The 15,762-nt window shown below is 45.3% G+C and overlaps 1 protein-coding gene across 1 annotated transcript in view; it reads right to left on the reverse strand.

Moving 5' to 3' along the window:
* SYN2 (synapsin II) overlaps window positions 1-15,762 on the reverse strand; it is a 174,966-nt gene that overhangs the window by 14,825 nt on the left and 144,379 nt on the right. Inside the window, exons 6-10 of the mRNA XM_023619950.2 lie at window positions 14,472-14,534; window positions 13,938-14,080; window positions 9,871-9,945; window positions 9,291-9,393; window positions 7,798-7,947 (exon numbers count right to left, since the gene is read on the reverse strand). Of these exons, the coding sequence (XP_023475718.1) occupies window positions 7,798-7,947; window positions 9,291-9,393; window positions 9,871-9,945; window positions 13,938-14,080; window positions 14,472-14,534 (534 nt within the window). The remainder of the gene's footprint in view (window positions 1-7,797; window positions 7,948-9,290; window positions 9,394-9,870; window positions 9,946-13,937; window positions 14,081-14,471; window positions 14,535-15,762) is intronic.

A 15,762-nucleotide genomic window follows, 5' to 3' on the forward strand; every position in this document is an offset into this window, starting at 1 on the left:
GGGTCTCAGGGACTGGCCCCAGGAAAGAGGCCAGGCCCAGCTCCCTGCTGGACATGCCACAGGACTATTCTGATCAGCTCCCCCAGGCCCTGCTCCCCCGGTCTAGGACCCTGGGGGGATGAGGCAGCAGGAAGGAATGCGATCAGGAGGTTGTAGGTTCAGTCAGAGCAAAGGGGACAGCATGCTTTCAGGCACCTTGGGATCTTTCTGGGATCATCCCTGCAGTCACCAGTGCTGACCTTCCTTCCTCTGAAAGGTTATAAAAGGTGCCCCCAAATGAGCTCCTCCTCCTCCTTTCATGAAAGGAATTGCTGCTCTGAGGGCAGAGCTCATCTCCTGGATTGGAGCCCTCCCATAATCAGTGATTTCCTAAGGACAAAAGAAATGTCCCATGGGGGCAGTCCATGAGACCTATGGGGGCACTGAGGGGCAGGTCACACGAGGTCAGAATGTCACTTCAAGTGATTAAAGATGTCCCTTAAAAGTTAAAACAGCCTCAAAATAGTCAGTTTCCCTTAATAGTCTATTGGGGGATCTGGTCACTAGCGACTTTATCTGAACCTGCCTCAAATCTCACATTTTCAGCTTATAGTCACTGGGGAACAAATTCCCTAAAGCCAGTCCTGCTAATGAGAAGCAGGAAGGTCTTTCATTTGTCCTAAATTTACTTCTTCTAAGCTAAGTGAAGCCCTCAAAGTCCCATGTTTGGTGTCTGAGCTGTGTCCCCTCCCTAGCTGCGTGGCCCTTTAAGACTCCAGTGAAACCCCTTCTCAGTCTTGGTCTCCTTGCACTCAAGAGACCTCATCTTTTTCGGGCCTTTGTAGCTGGAAAGACCTGGCTGGAAATGTTTTGAGTATGTCTTTGGACCAGAGAGCCAATAAAAAAAGGACTGGCAGAATGTCCCACCAGAGGCCAGAGGTTATTAGGCCTCAGTCCTTCAGTTCAGAGCTCTCATCACTGCCTTTCCCAGGTCTGTGGCTAGCACACAGCCTGGATCACAATATCTCAGACCTGGAAGGAGATCTGAAGTTACCTGCTCCAACAGCCCTGGCCCCCAGCCCACCCTTTCACAATGTCTCTGACAAGTGGCTCATCCTGCTCCTGCCGGAACATCAGCAATGATGTGGGAGCCACACACGACTTTCCAGGGCAGCCATTTCCTCTCTCAGCACGGAGAGCTTACTCTTGTCTTCCAGTCAGTTTGCCTTTGGCACCAGTGCTATCCCATGACAGCTTTCAGAGAGCGAAGATATTAAGTCATGGACTCCTTGAGACTATTGCTATTCAACTGCAGCTCCTTTTTTACTTACAGATTTGTCAAATGCCTTAACTTCCTAGTTTCTCTCCCTGAGCACACTCCAGTTAGAGTGAGAGTTTGTCCTTGTTACACTGTAACACTGAGACTGGAAGAAACATTGGAAGTGTGGTCTGAGCAGCTCAGGGAATGGGAAGAGGCTTGTGTGCCTCCTGGACACCATATGCTCTTTAATGTTTCCAAAGGCCAAGTCCTAGAATCACTCCTCATGAGTTAATTCACAAGCCAAATAGAAAGCCCATCATTGTCCAAAACCCCTGCATTAGCAATTCAGCCCTTGGCTCTGGAAGATTTTACAGGAAAATAAAAAGAGTGGAAGTAGCGTAATGGGAAATTAAAAAAAATTAGCTACATGAAGGAGAGCACCAGAATGCCAAATCTACTGGCATGACCTGAAAGCTTTGTCCAACTGAAGTTCTTGTCCTGGTTCCCGGGAGTCTCAGAGCAGCACACACCTCTCCAGCGCCCCAGGATTTAAGGTCCAGCTCAGATCCCAGACCCTAAGGGTCAGTGAATGTGAGGAAGGATGGGAGAGCAGGGCACACAGGGAGGAAGTTCCATAGGTATACAGCCTGGAGGCTTCGGCCATCACTGGCCACCAGGTGTCACTGCCCCCTTGAGAACAGTCTCTAAAGCACTTCAGAGCCCATAGAGTAGAGGGCCACTTGCCCTGGCCAACTGTCAGGGCAGCCCCAAAGCTGGCAGTCCAGCCAGGCAAGGGCCAAGCTGTCATCAGCCAGATAAGGCTTTGCCACTCACCTCCCTGCTATCAGTGACATAATCAGTGCCTCTTACATCCCTGCCCCTATTCCTTTGACCTGGGCATAGCAGCTAGCCTGGGCCCACTCCCACGACTTTGATCTTTGTTTTCTATAATTTAATCCATCTCAGGCTAGGGGGCTGGCTGACAACAAGGTAAGGTGTGCCCTCTGTTTACCTCCTCCCCATTCTCCTTTAGGTGCTCTTCTAGAATCAAAGAAATGAAAGCTCTAATGATGGAGCTGTAGCCAAGGAAAGAGAGGGAGAAGAGGGAAAGGTAGACAATTGGCTAGTCGTAAGTTTGTCCTGGTCTTGACCTAGGATACTGGGCAAGAAGCAGCTCCTAGGGTTTGTGACTCAGGCCAGAAGCTCTTTCAGCCTGAGCTGCCAGAGCCACAGAATAAAGAGGACAGCAAGAGGGGCTTGACTGTGAGGAATGGAACGTGATTGAGTGATGGCACCTAAGGACTCAGTTCACCGTGCCAAGTCCTGGCTAGAACCCACGTAATGTCCCTTAGTTTACATTCATTCCATTCACACACTAACAAAATTGTTCATAGGATCCTGACACCAACTCTGACATGCTGCTAAGGCTAGTAAAGACACTTATTCCAACTGAAAACTCATTCAGCAAATATGCATTGCAATGGCATATCAAGGGGAGGGTTGGGGGGTGGTTTATCTGAGCAGGACGAGTATTTTATCACTGTCATTTGTATGGAATTGCTATCATATGGTGATAATAAAACGCAGATAGACTTAGTTTTGTTATTACTATTTAATTTTTCTACCAATGACTCACTGCACCTGGGCAGACTACTCCCACCCATCCCTCCCTAGTATACCCATGATGGATTCAATGGCTACTAGGTGCTAGCTACTCTGCGAGACCCTAGAGAGACAGGAGTGAACAAGTCCCTACTCTTGAGGAGCTTACATACTAGTGGAAGAGACAAAGAAATAAACAGGTGAGAATGATCTTAGCTGATAGCAAGTGCTATGCAGAAAATTAAAGAAGGGAGGGGTGACAGCCAGTGACTAGGTGGCAACTTTGGATTGGATGGTTGAGGAAATAGCAGTTATACGGTAATGAAGGAGCCAGCCACGCAAAAACAAGGGGAAGAACATTTCAGAGAGAGGACACAGCTAATACAAAGCCCCTCACCAGTCTGGCTAGGGCACAGTGATCAAGAGCGAGGTTGGTACAAGGGCAAAGAGACAGGTAGGGGCCTTTGTGAACTGCTTGGGAAAAAATGGTAGGGGAGACAGATTTAAGGGGAAAAAACAAGAGTTCTGCTTTGGCCTTTTACATTAAGGTCACCTTTTAGACATGCGAATAAAGACAGCAAACAGGAGTTAGAAATGTGAATCTGGAGTTCAAGGAGTGGTGATGGCATGAGATAGATACAGGCTGGCAAGATCACCAAGGAATGTAAACACAGACCAAGTTCTGGGCACTGACATTTAGAGGTTTAGCAGAAGTGCAAGAGCCAGCAAAGGAGCTGAGAAAGAGAAGCCAATGATGTAGAATGAAAACTAGGCAAGGGTAGGGTCCCAGAGGCCTAGAAAAGAAAGTGTTTCGAGAAGGAGGGAGTCATCAACTGTGTCAAGGCTACTGAGAAGTCATGCAAGATAAAAAGAAAAGTCACTGGGCCTGGAGACATGGAGGCAACTTTAACAAAAGCAATTTCAGTGGGATGGTGGGGGTGGAATGTTGACAGGAGAGGGTAGGAAAAATATGATGTGATGAAGGGGAGATAGTAGATGAAACAACTCAAGAAGATTTACTGTGAAGGAGAGCAGAGAAATGGAGTAGTAGCTGGAAGAGAATACGGGGTTGAGGGAGATCTTTGTTTTTTATTTTTTTATCTTTAAGTGTTTTTTTTCCTCTTCTTCTTCTCCCCAAAGCCCCCGATATATAGTAGTATATTCTAGTTGAAGGTCCTTCTTGCTCTGCTATGTGGGATGCCACCTCAGCATGGCCTGATGAGCAGTGCTAGGTCTGCACCCAGGATCCGAACCGGTGAAACCCTGGGCCGCTGAAGTGGAGTGCGCGAACTTAACTGCTCGGTCACAGGGCCGGCCCCTGTTTTTTATTTTGTTTTTGAAATGGAAGATATTTGTGTGTGGATGTGATAATCTTCTGGGAAAGGAGAAATTGAAGATGGAAAAGAGCAGGGGTACGTGAAAGCAAAAAGGAGGTGAGATCCAGATCACCAGTGGAGGGCGGGCCTTAGAAGTAGATTCATGTGGGTAAAGATGCAGGTAAGCTGGGAGATGTGACAGCGAGAATATGAAGGCAACCTGGTCTGACATCTCCATGGGCCTGGAGCCACAGGCTGAAATGAAACGACTGAAATGTCTCCTCAATCATAACCAGTGGAAATGTGCTATTACCAATGAGAAATGGGAAGTGGAAATATGACCAGTACGGTCATGACTTCAAGCCCAAGTTGCAGCATTTTGCCAAGTGTGACAGAGTGTTGGATGTCTTCTGGTTTTTGGGTGGCCAGGGGTCAAGGCACAAGGCTCAGGAGGAAGCTAACAGAGGATACAGGAAGACACTATCTGACAAATGGTGACGACCTCTGTGAATTCAGTTATGATTTCAATTTGGAACATAAACCAATTTTGGACAGAAACTATACCTCATTCATCAGTGTGGCCCTAAGTCTATTAACTAATTTTAAGCACATACTTTGGGCTAGAGCTGTACTAGTCAGTGGAAACACAGACGAATAAGGCACAACCCCTGCCCACAAGGGGCTGAAAATATTTGAGAAACATTTGCCAAATTAATTTAATTATAAATATAGTAAAGAATTTGGCCTTGCCCAAAGAGAGATCTGGCCTTTGCCCCTGCTCCTGGGTGGTAACCTCTAAACTCTTGGAATTTCCTGAGTGATAGGACTGTCTTTGTTATTCACGGTGGGGGCCCCTCAGACTACATCTGATAGTGTATGATAACCAGAAGACTTATGATGGGCCCCTCAGGCCACAAGGTATTAGCCTGATCTCCAGGGAGTGGGGAGTTGGAGACTGAGTTTAACCAGGTGATCAATCAATCAAGCATGCCTACTGTTAAAAAGGAACAGGGGCCGGCCTGGTGGCACAGCAGTTAAGTGCACACGTTCCACTTCAATGGCCCGGGGTTCGCCGGTTCGATCCTGGGTGTGGACATGGCACTGTATGGCAAGCCATATAAAGTAGAGGAATATGGGCATGGGGTTAGCTCAGGGTCAGTCTTCCTCAGAAAAAAAGAGGACGATTGGCAGATGTTAGCTTAGGGCTAATCTTCCTCGGAAAAAAACAGAAAAGAAACAACAGACCCAAAATGGAGTCCCCTGTGCTAAGGCCCACATCAGCAAACCATGACTTACTACCTAACCTAACTCCAGTTTCAGCCTCTGCCAGGAATATAACCTTAACTGGTCAGTCTGGAATATCCTGGTCAGCAGCAGTGAGGCAATCTGTCTAACAGACCCTCCTTCACTGCCCAAAGAAAGATGAGGTAATTTGCGTTTCCCTTGTCCCTGTCCCCTTCTGTCTATAAAGCCTTTCATTCTGTGCAGCTCTTTGGAGCTCCTTTCTATTTGCTAGACAGGATGCTGCTAGATTCATAAATCATTGAATAAAGTCAATTAGATCTTTAAATTTACTCAGCTGAATTTTGTTTTTTAACACTATGCAATGAAACCTCAATAAGAACCCTGAACATCGAAGCTTGGGTGTGCTTCACTGACTGGCAATATTTCATTGTCATATACAGATGCCAAGAGGGTAACGGGTACTAAGGACAACAGACGCTTTATGTTTGGAACCCTTCCGGACTCTGCCTTACACATCTTCCTCCAGCTTACTTTTGCCCTGTATCCTTTCCTGAAATACATCTGTGAGTACAGCTTTCAGTAAGTTCTACGAGTCCTTTCAGAGAATTATCGAACCTGAGGGTGGTTTTGGGAACTCTGTGAACTTTCTGTTCATGTCAGGAGTGAGGACTGTGCCTTCAGATTTTGTAGTTGGGCTGACTCCAGGTTTCACGTGACCTCAGAATTGAAAGGGATCTAGAGATCATCTAACTCAACTCCATCCCACAGATGAGGAAACAGAAGTCTAGAGAAGGGAGGTGACTTACCCAAGGTCAGATAATGTTATGGCAGAGGGGGACTAGCCCCTGAGAGTCCTGACTCCCAGCATGGTGTGCTTTCCACAATATCCTGTTGTAGCTTCAAATGTGAGGCTGAGCAGAGAAAAGCTTACCCTTGAGCCCGAAGGGTTTTGCAACAAGGGATTTTTGCAGGAGCCCTTAAATTTAGGGAAGGTCATTCCTTACTAGGTTTCCTGCCTTGACTCTGATAGACTTCTCTTTAAAATATTTAAGCTGCAATATTCAACGTTTACAAAGTAAAGAGCTTGTACTAAAGAAGAGCTAATGCTTTCTGTGGGGTAGAAATGATTATTTTGTGAATAATTCTTTGTCTTTCTTTGTTACAGAACTTTTTGTTTTGTTTTGTTTTGCTGAGGAAGATTTGCCCTGAGCTAACATCTGTTGCCAAGCCTCCTCTTTTTGCTTGAGGAAGATTGTCCCTGAGCTAACATCTGTGCCAGTCTTCCTCTATTTTGTATGTGGGTCACCTGCCATAGCATGGCCACCAATGAGTGATGTAGGTCTGCGCCTGGGAACCAAATCTGGGCCGCCGAAGCAGAGCATGCCGAACTTAACCACTAGGCCATGGGGCCAGCCCCACTTTTGTTACTGAAATTTCATGCATCAGATTATCATTTTTGTATAATCTAAATTTTATTGCTAGAAGAGATCTTAGTGATTTTTTTGGTTCAACCCTTCATCTTACACATGAAGATGCTGAGGCACAGAAAAAAGGAAGAAATCTACCCAAGGTCACTTGGTGAGTCAGTGGCAAGAACAAGGCTGAACTTGGGTCTCCTGACTCTCAACATAGCCTTCAGTCTCATTCAGAATGACTTTCCTATAGGAGGCCACGAGAGTGTTGCACGTATTTATAAAAGTACTTAAGGGACACTCATAGAATCCCAGAGCAGCCTATTTTTGCTTATCTTGTCTGGGCAGCATCAGGCTCTCTTACTCTGTGATAAATTCTTTAAGCAGCTACCAGGTGTTCTCTGTATCTCTCAAGGTTAAAGGGAAGAAGGGGACTACTTGTCTCTCTTCCTTTAGAGCAGGAATGAGCAATAATCTGCCATCCCATCACTGAGAGAGACAGTGTGGACTAAAAGGCAAGACTAGAACCTAAACATCTTGATTCCAACCGATTCACAAAATCATAAAATCTACTGCAGGCCTGATATTTTTTTTAACCAGGAAAATCTTTTTATCATGTCTAGTTAAGTTCAATATTTAAATAATGGGCTTGTATCTCTAACAAGCAATTAAATTTTATTCTCATAATTACCCTACTGTAACTCTCTACTGTCTAACGTTCCTGAAGTACAGGAACAGATTCTTGCACTTGGTCAGAGGTCCAACTCAGCCCGAACAAGCTATCAGAGATGTGATACCACCAAAGATCTTGCCACTACATTACACAAAAGTTGAGTGGAGAGAAGAGTTTGGGGTTATTTTTGAAAAATGAAATATCTCCTAGATGGGACTAACCTCTGCTCCCCCCTAGAGCCACCACAGTCTAGAGTGGTGGGCTTGGGAATGGTTCTTGGCTCTCCTGTGTCTCCTCCCAGCTGCTTACCTGTGGCTGTTGGGTGGTTAACGGTCTCTGAGGAGACAGGACAGGGGTCCTAGACAGCAGCTGGTTCATCTTGCTGATGACTAGTTCAGTGATGAGTTGTTTGTCCTCCACCTGGTGTTCCCCAATCAGTGGCATGCTACAGTCCATGACCTGGTGGAAGATGTGGCCCAGGTTAGGAAGGGTCTGAAAACATTAAACGCCTAGCACAGTCTTTCAAAAAGACTTAAGCCAGCAGAGATAGGTTGGGAATGAAGCTGATGTTCTTATCTTCAGCTGGAAGCATGTTCCTTTGCAGAAATAGGACCTTTGCCCCTTCCTCCTACAAACCTTTGCTTGGGTCCTTCCTCCCAACCTTCACCCAGGCCAAGGCTCAGTGAGACTAAAAGACTGGTGACGGAAAGTAGTTGGGAGGTAGAGAGCAACGAGAGGGTACAGCTCCAGGGCTCAGAGTTTGTAGGTCGGGAAAGCAGGAACACATGAAGGTCATTCCCTTAACTCTCTGGTTAGGAGCAGGTAGTTTTCCTCTCTGTGACTTTTCACACACACAATCTCTATCTCCGCACATACTCTGCCCATTAAACAACTAGATTCCTGCCTTTGCTTATGACCTGGGATGCCTTCCTTTTTTTGCCATCAACCTGATTCTTCCTGTACCTCAAGGTCCAGATCAATGTCTTCCTCCTTTAGGAAGTGTCTGCCTGCCCAGGATCATAGACTCTGTAGTCCAACTCTCTCATTTATGGTTGAGAAAATTGAGGCCCATCCATGGAGAGGAGGTATGACCATTCAGAAGGTTACATGCCAAGCAGACCACAGAGTAGATTCCTAAGCCCACTCTGGGCTCCTGACACTAATCCTCTGAAAATACCAACTCCTGGCAAAGAGCCTCTCCTGCTCCCAGGAAGATTGGGCAAGAATATGTGTGAAGAATTCATATTTGATTTTCCTTTTAATACAGGAAAAGGGAGTCACTTAAACTTATGTTAGAGCACCAGGCTGAGTAAAGTGTCTCCAAGGCTCACAGAGATGCTAAGAAGAATCTCCTGCATCCAGGAGACCTGAGTTCTAGCCCAGGTTGAGACACTGATTCACTCTGTGGCCTTGGGCACATGCTCATGGTGTTAGGCCTCCATATTCTCACCTGCAAAATAAGCAGATTGGGCCGAAGGATTCTCAAGGCCAGCTTTCTCAGATCAAGAATGGTAAAATCACTACAGTCTTTCTCGAGGAACAGCATTAGGCTAGAACCCCCAGGAACCCAGATCTGGCATCTTGTACCCTGCTGTGGGTCAGCCTAGCTGGTTGGAAACAACAGCTTCCATTGGCGGAGGTATTTTGCTACCCACTGATTGTGTCATCTGGGAACCTTCCCCTGGCCTGGGAGACTCTAAACTAAACACAGTCTGGTCTGCCCATATGGTTCTTAAGCCAAGAGCTTGGCCTCTAATCTTGGGGGTTGACTCTTATCGAAATACTCCTTGGGCCAGACTTACCTCAAAAATGTAGTCTTTCCCATCTTTGCCATGTACGGCTTTGACAGCACAGATGTCCAGGCCACCAAATATCTCAGAGCAGGTGTCTACCCACAGCTTGTACCTAGAGGGGATGGGAAGGTGTCATGCGCCTGGGGCACTAGCTCACATCAAACCTGCTTGCTGGCTATGCTCTCTTTGCTGCCTCTACCTCTTCCATTCCCCCTCCCTAGCTCTCCTCCCTCCACTTGCATCAAGCACACCTCCTTATCTACAGTACCCCTCCACTTTGCTCTCCAGATCCTACCCATCTTTCCAGGCTTAGAGCAGGTCTCACCTACTCTAGGTGGCCTCCCTTTGCTATTTCAGCCCACAATAATTACTCCTTTCTTGGAGCTTCTATGGTATATCTAGTCTTTATCTCCATAATTTAGCATATAACCCAGTCCCGCCTGATCTTAACTGGCTGCTTGGGGCTCTGTGTTCTATCTGTCCTGTGTGATTAGAGGCTCCATTTGGGGAGTGCTCATTTTTTACACCTCTTCACCTATAGAAGCCTCTCTCTTGCTGGGCTGGGGACTGGATTCCTTCTCTCACTCACCTGTCTGACATGGCGATCTGCTCCAGCATTGCAGAGCCAGTATTTGTCTTCCAGTTCCCTGAGATTGACGTCCTCCTGCAACAAGGTCCCACCAGGAAAGGACAGGCAATGAGCCACACCAGCAAGAGGAGGGCATGCAACTTTACAGAATTTTAACTCACCTCAGCCCAGGGGCCAGTCTGCTGAGCCTAGAGCCTGGCTGCCTCTGCCAAACCTCCACCTGCAATCCTCTCCTCTTCTCTATAAGAGTTCAGCCCAGACTGCTCTGGCTCCATAGAGCCTTCCCTGATTTTTTCAACTAGATGAACACTTGCTCTCCTTAGAACCCTTATAGGACTTTGCCTGTAACTCACTTCAATCCTGCAACTATTTTTCACTTTAGTTATTTCAGCTAAGTCTTCTGTCTGTAAATCTGTAAAGCACTTGAGGATATATATTGCATCTTGTATTCCCAGAAGCCTACCCACTTAATATCTGGGCTGACTTGGTATATACAAACTGAATTCTACTGATCCGGGGAACACACTAGGGTTCTTGTGACTATCTCCCAATGGCTTCCTCACTAGCTCACTTATTCATTCAACAGTCAATTTCTGAGGCCTATAGTACTAGCAGTATGACTCTGGACAAGTTAGTTACGCTCTTCAGGCTTAAGCTGCCTCATACATCAAATGGAGCTGATGGAATCAAGTCACCAACCTCTTCTCTGCCATACCCTCTACACCCTCCATCCATGAGCATGTGCTAAAGTCAACTAGTCTTGGACTAAATAGGAGGCAGATGACCTGGTTTCTGGTTCTGGATTTACTCTTGACTGGTTGGGTGAGCTTGGGCAAAACACTTCACTTCTCTGAACCTCTCTTATTCCTGTGTAACCACAGGGTTGTCATGAGGACCAAATTGATACAGTTTTAAATAAACTGTAAAACACCAAAAATATGTCTTTTTAATTATTAGTCTTCACTTAGACACAGTCAAGAGAAAGGGGATAGCCTAGGGGACAGAAAACCCCTGCTCACACCACTGATGAGCCCTTCAGTGCCATCCTTATTAATGACTACTGATTGGAGATTGGATATGCTTGTCTCCACTCAGCAGTTCCCAGGAGTACCCTCCCCAGAGATCTGATTTCAGACACTGAGAAACCTAGACATAAAGCTAGTTTTTCAGAGCCCTAAGGCAGCCCAGTGAGTCAACAGCTGCGGTAATAACAACTCTGCACACTTGTACAGTACTGACTGCTTTCCAAGGTGCTTCCTCTCGAAAGCCCTCACCATAGCCTCATTGCAAACCCCCCACCATAGCCTTGTTGTAAACCCCCAGTTGTGAGTAGGCTGGGATTCTCGCCTCCGCTTCACAGACAAGGCAATTAAGATTCACAAGTTTAGATGACTTGTCCAAGAGTGTATATCTAGTCAAAGTAAATATGAGATAAAAATCCAGGACTCTTGGTTCCCTCATTGTGCTTATACTTTCTCCTAAACCCCACTACCTAGGTGAGAAAAAACAAACTAAGAGCTGAGTGGCTTGCAAAATCCTAATAGAAATACAAAGACAGATCACAATAAAAATAACACCATGTTCCTAACACTGGTGGTTTACAAGTGTGTCCCTGTGACCAGGCTGGGCTCCTCAAGGGCAGGGATAGAGAGTCACTCACTTCCATGTCCCGAGCACAGGGTCATGGTACATAACGGGGTCTCAGAAACTTTGAGTGAGTAGTAATAATGTCCCTTACACTTCACATCTTTCTCTAACAATGGGATGCAGGGCACAGATCCATACAACGGGCTACCTAGGGGCACATGGGAGGAGAAGGGACACTGAGAAGGCACTCGGTGACAGCCTGGCTGCCTCTCAGGACTTGTAGGTCATCTGGCCTCCACAGAGGGACACACATTATTCCCTACAGAGAGGGGAGCAGGAATAGCACCTTCTTTCCACCAAAAGTAGCTGTCTCTGGATTTCTAAGGTGAGAGAAGGGAGAGAAGGGAAGAATCTCAAACCTTATCTTGGCTATTGCCAGTTCACTTCCTTCTTCTGAGAGCAAGGGAATGGCCAAAAGTTTGGGGAAAAGGAGCTGGGAGGATTGAAACATTCCCCAAATAACCGACTGTTGCTTGCAAATAAAAAAGTAAGTAAATGTTTTCTAAAGCTGCTCTGGTCGCTCACCTTTCATCAATGTTTGGGGATTCTCTTTTCTGATGCTTTGTTTAAATTGTTTTTGGAAGCCCTAATCATTAAAAATGCGGTGTCGGGGCTGGCCCCGTGGCCGAGTGGTTAAGTTCGCGCGCTCTGCTGCAGGCGGCCCAGTGTTTCGTTGGTTCGAATCCTGGGCCCGGACATGGCACTGCTCATCAAACCACGCTGAGGCAGCGTCCCACATGCCACAACTAGAAGGACCCACAACGAAGAATATACAACTATGTACTGGGGGGCTTTGGGGAGAAAAAGGAAAAATAAAATCTTTAAAAAAAAAAAAAATGCGGTGTCTCCTTTTAAGTATCAAGACACTCTTGTTTCACTGTCATAAATGTTTTGTGTTTATCTAGGGGATTTTAAAATCAAAGGATAAGAAATCTGTTTCCCTAGGTGCCTGAACATATCGAGTTTTCTGCTTCTTTTAGCTAGGTTTTGTAATGGTCTTTTAAACTATCCTGTCTTACATTGTGCCTAATTTAAAAGCAACTCTGAATTCCTTTCGGAAGCAGAAAGACTATAAATAAAAATATATAAAGTTTTTGAAAGTAGGAATCTAGTCAATAAAGGTAAAAAAGATTCTATGCCTCAATTCTCTACAAGGGCTCTTCCTTGAATACTTATTGGGTGCCTATGACGCGCCTGCTGCTGCACAAGGTAGTGGGGCTACAGAGATGGTTCCATCATTCTTGCCCAGAGAGCTCAAAGGAGAGAGATACGGACTCACATGTGCGAAAAGGGTGTGTGAATTGGAAGTGTGTGAAGGTTTTCAAGAAGGGAGTGTAGGAAGGGGGTCCTAATTAACTCCAGGGGTGGGGAGTATAAGCACTAAAATAGGGATGAGGGAAACAGATGGGTAAGGGAAAGGGCAGCTGCTCATCCCTGAAGTCTGCTGAAGTTATGAGTGGCAAAGGTCAAATTCGTATAATATAATGTCGTTTCTTTGTAAAGAAAGCACTACCTTAAAATTTTTAAGAAGTAGTAGGTTACTATTTCCAAAATTGGAATTGTAAGCCATCTGCATTCTTATGTATATTATGGTAGATCAGGCAGTCCTGAAATCTTTCCTTTTTCTAAATTCTAATGGAGGAAACCTTTAACTTTCCATTCTGGCAAATGGACCCAGTTATGTGGAGAAGTCATCTATTCTCATAACCACTAGGCTTTTAATGCTCTGTAGTGTTTTCAGCGCTATCTATTTACATCAGGAGTTTCTTGACTTTTTCTGTGCTCTGGCAGCCTGGTGATGCTTGTGGATTCTTTTTAATGTATAAAATATATAAGATGTGTAAATGTATAAAGTACATAGGACAACAAAGGAACTCAATTTGTTTAAAAGAATTATCAAAATAGAGTCATCAAAATATTAAACAAATCTGTGATTAGTAAAAAATATGTTTCTTTGTAAATAACAAATGAATTTACAGTTGTAAATGTAGCTGCAGGTCTAACAACTACCATGATTCTTAAGTAATGACAAAAGTAATTGGTATTTAGAGATATCTGTCATAACTGTAGTGTGATAACAAAAATCTCTATGATTACCTTTAGCGACAAGGTCAGATGTGCTGCTGCTAGTATTGTAGACTGTTGTCTCTGTTCATAACTGAGGAGAATGCCAAATTTCACTTAGAGGCTAGTGAAAATAAATATTAATTTTATTTTTCATCATAGTTCATGGACCCCTCCTCTGACTTGAAAGGAATCCAGGCTAATACTTCCTGGCTTGAATGGCACCCTCACTCTGTTCTTTGCCTTGTAGGCCAGATGAAGTTAAACTGAGAGTTGGCTGCTACCCGGAGGCTCCAATTCTCCACTGGGCTGAGGAGAAAGTAAAGAGTATCTGCTGGGACCCCACTCCCACTCACATGTAAGCCTTGTAGTTGTTGCCTATCTTCTGTACCCGGATGTCATACTTGGCGTCGATGAAAGGCTCTGCTGTGGCGTAGGTCTGGGTGAGGGCCACCACACTAGCAATGTCCTGGAAGTCATAGTGGTTTTCAACTTTGACCTAATTGGAACAAGGTAGAGGGAGAAAGGGAGATACACACATACACACACTGAGAGTCACATAAGCAGTGAGCCTCTAAACCCATCAAGGTATTTCCCATCCAGATGTAAACCTAGGTGCCACATCTCCCTAGGAGGCCCCTTCTATCTGGCTCCCTTTCCAGGGCTCAGGAGCCACACTTGCTGCAAAGGCCCAAAGGACCAAGTTGGTGGCCTGCACTCTGCTTTTAGAAAGAGGCCTGTTTAGGAAACACTCATGACTTCAGAGGGGCCAAATCATCTTCTCCTTGGAAAGAATTCATCAGTAACAGAGGGAGAACAGTCCATAAGCAGGCTCTCTGAAAAGTGCCCTTCTTGGCCTCAACCCTAAAGCACAGCAGGCCTGGCCTTACCTTGCCCATGCCGGAGTGAGCATGACCGATCTTCACCACCACAGGGAATGTGGGCAGTGTCAGCTGAAAGGAGAGGAGAAGGGAATGAATCAGTCAGAGTGAGCCTGTTTCCCTGTGAAATCTTACAAAGATTTTCCTTGGGAACACCCTAGAAAGGGCCCTTTAAAGAACTAGTCCCACCTACTGCTTTACAAATTAAAAAAACTGAGGCCCAAAGAATGACAGTGATTTGCCTAAGGTCACTGCATATTAGTGACAGAGCTTAAGAACCCTTCTCTCCTACTTGGTACTCTCTACGTCTTTAAAACTCCTTGCTTCAATCTTCTCTGCATTAGACAAACCCTGGGCAGGAATGGCCCTTGGCCAAAAAGAATTAAAAAAAAAAAAAAAAAGCATCTTTGAAAGGGTGAATTTTAGTGTATGTAAATCGTACCTTAGTAAACCTGAATTCAAAAAGAAATGTATTTTGGGAATCCTAATGTCCCTTTTGTCATGTACCTCTTAGTACTCTCCCCTCCCCCTTCAAATGTCCAGCTTTTCTGTACTGAATCTGGCTTTTCTCCCCATCTTTCATACTCTCTTCATTATTTACCAACACCCAAACTCACCACCAAACACAGTTTAGTATGCTAAGGCCTGTTTCTGCCCAGCTTACGGTTTGGAAGAGAGCTGACATAAAAATGTAACATGTTTATCATTTGAAAGAAATCCTTAAGAGAGTAAACTCTACCTTGAAGTAGCCATATTTTAAAAGAGGAATAATAAAAACTTAAAAGAAGAACTACCCTCTAAAGGCAGAATGTCAAACTGTTACAAAGTGGTGACGTAAGAAGCAACACGGTGGAGTGGAAGGAACACTAGACGTGCATCCTAGTCCTCTCGGCCATCCACTTTCTGCAAGTGATTCTACCTCACTGAGCCTCAGTCTTCACATACGCCGAATGAGGAGACTGGACTGCACTGGATGCTTTTCAACATTCTGTCCAAGAATACATCAGACTCTATCTTGGTCTGGTTGTTGTATGAACCACCAACCTGGACACCAAATCTCCTATTTCTCAGTCAGGCTCAGCTCTCTTTCAGTTTCCTTCTTTTCAAACATCACTACTACATCAAAATTAAAAGATGTCTTCTGAAGGAAATAATGTTGACTCTGATGAAAAGTCAGATCCCCAGGGGAATCCTAAGTATGACCAGATCCTCAGAGGACCTGACCTAGAATTTCGGCATTCCTGGCTGAGGCCAGTTGAGGCTGGGGCAAAGAGCGTCAAAGGTCCTTGGAAATCATGTA

Source organism: Equus caballus, chromosome 16 (genome assembly GCF_041296265.1).
Source record: "Equus caballus isolate H_3958 breed thoroughbred chromosome 16, TB-T2T, whole genome shotgun sequence".
Taxonomy (NCBI): Eukaryota; Metazoa; Chordata; class Mammalia; order Perissodactyla; family Equidae; genus Equus; species Equus caballus.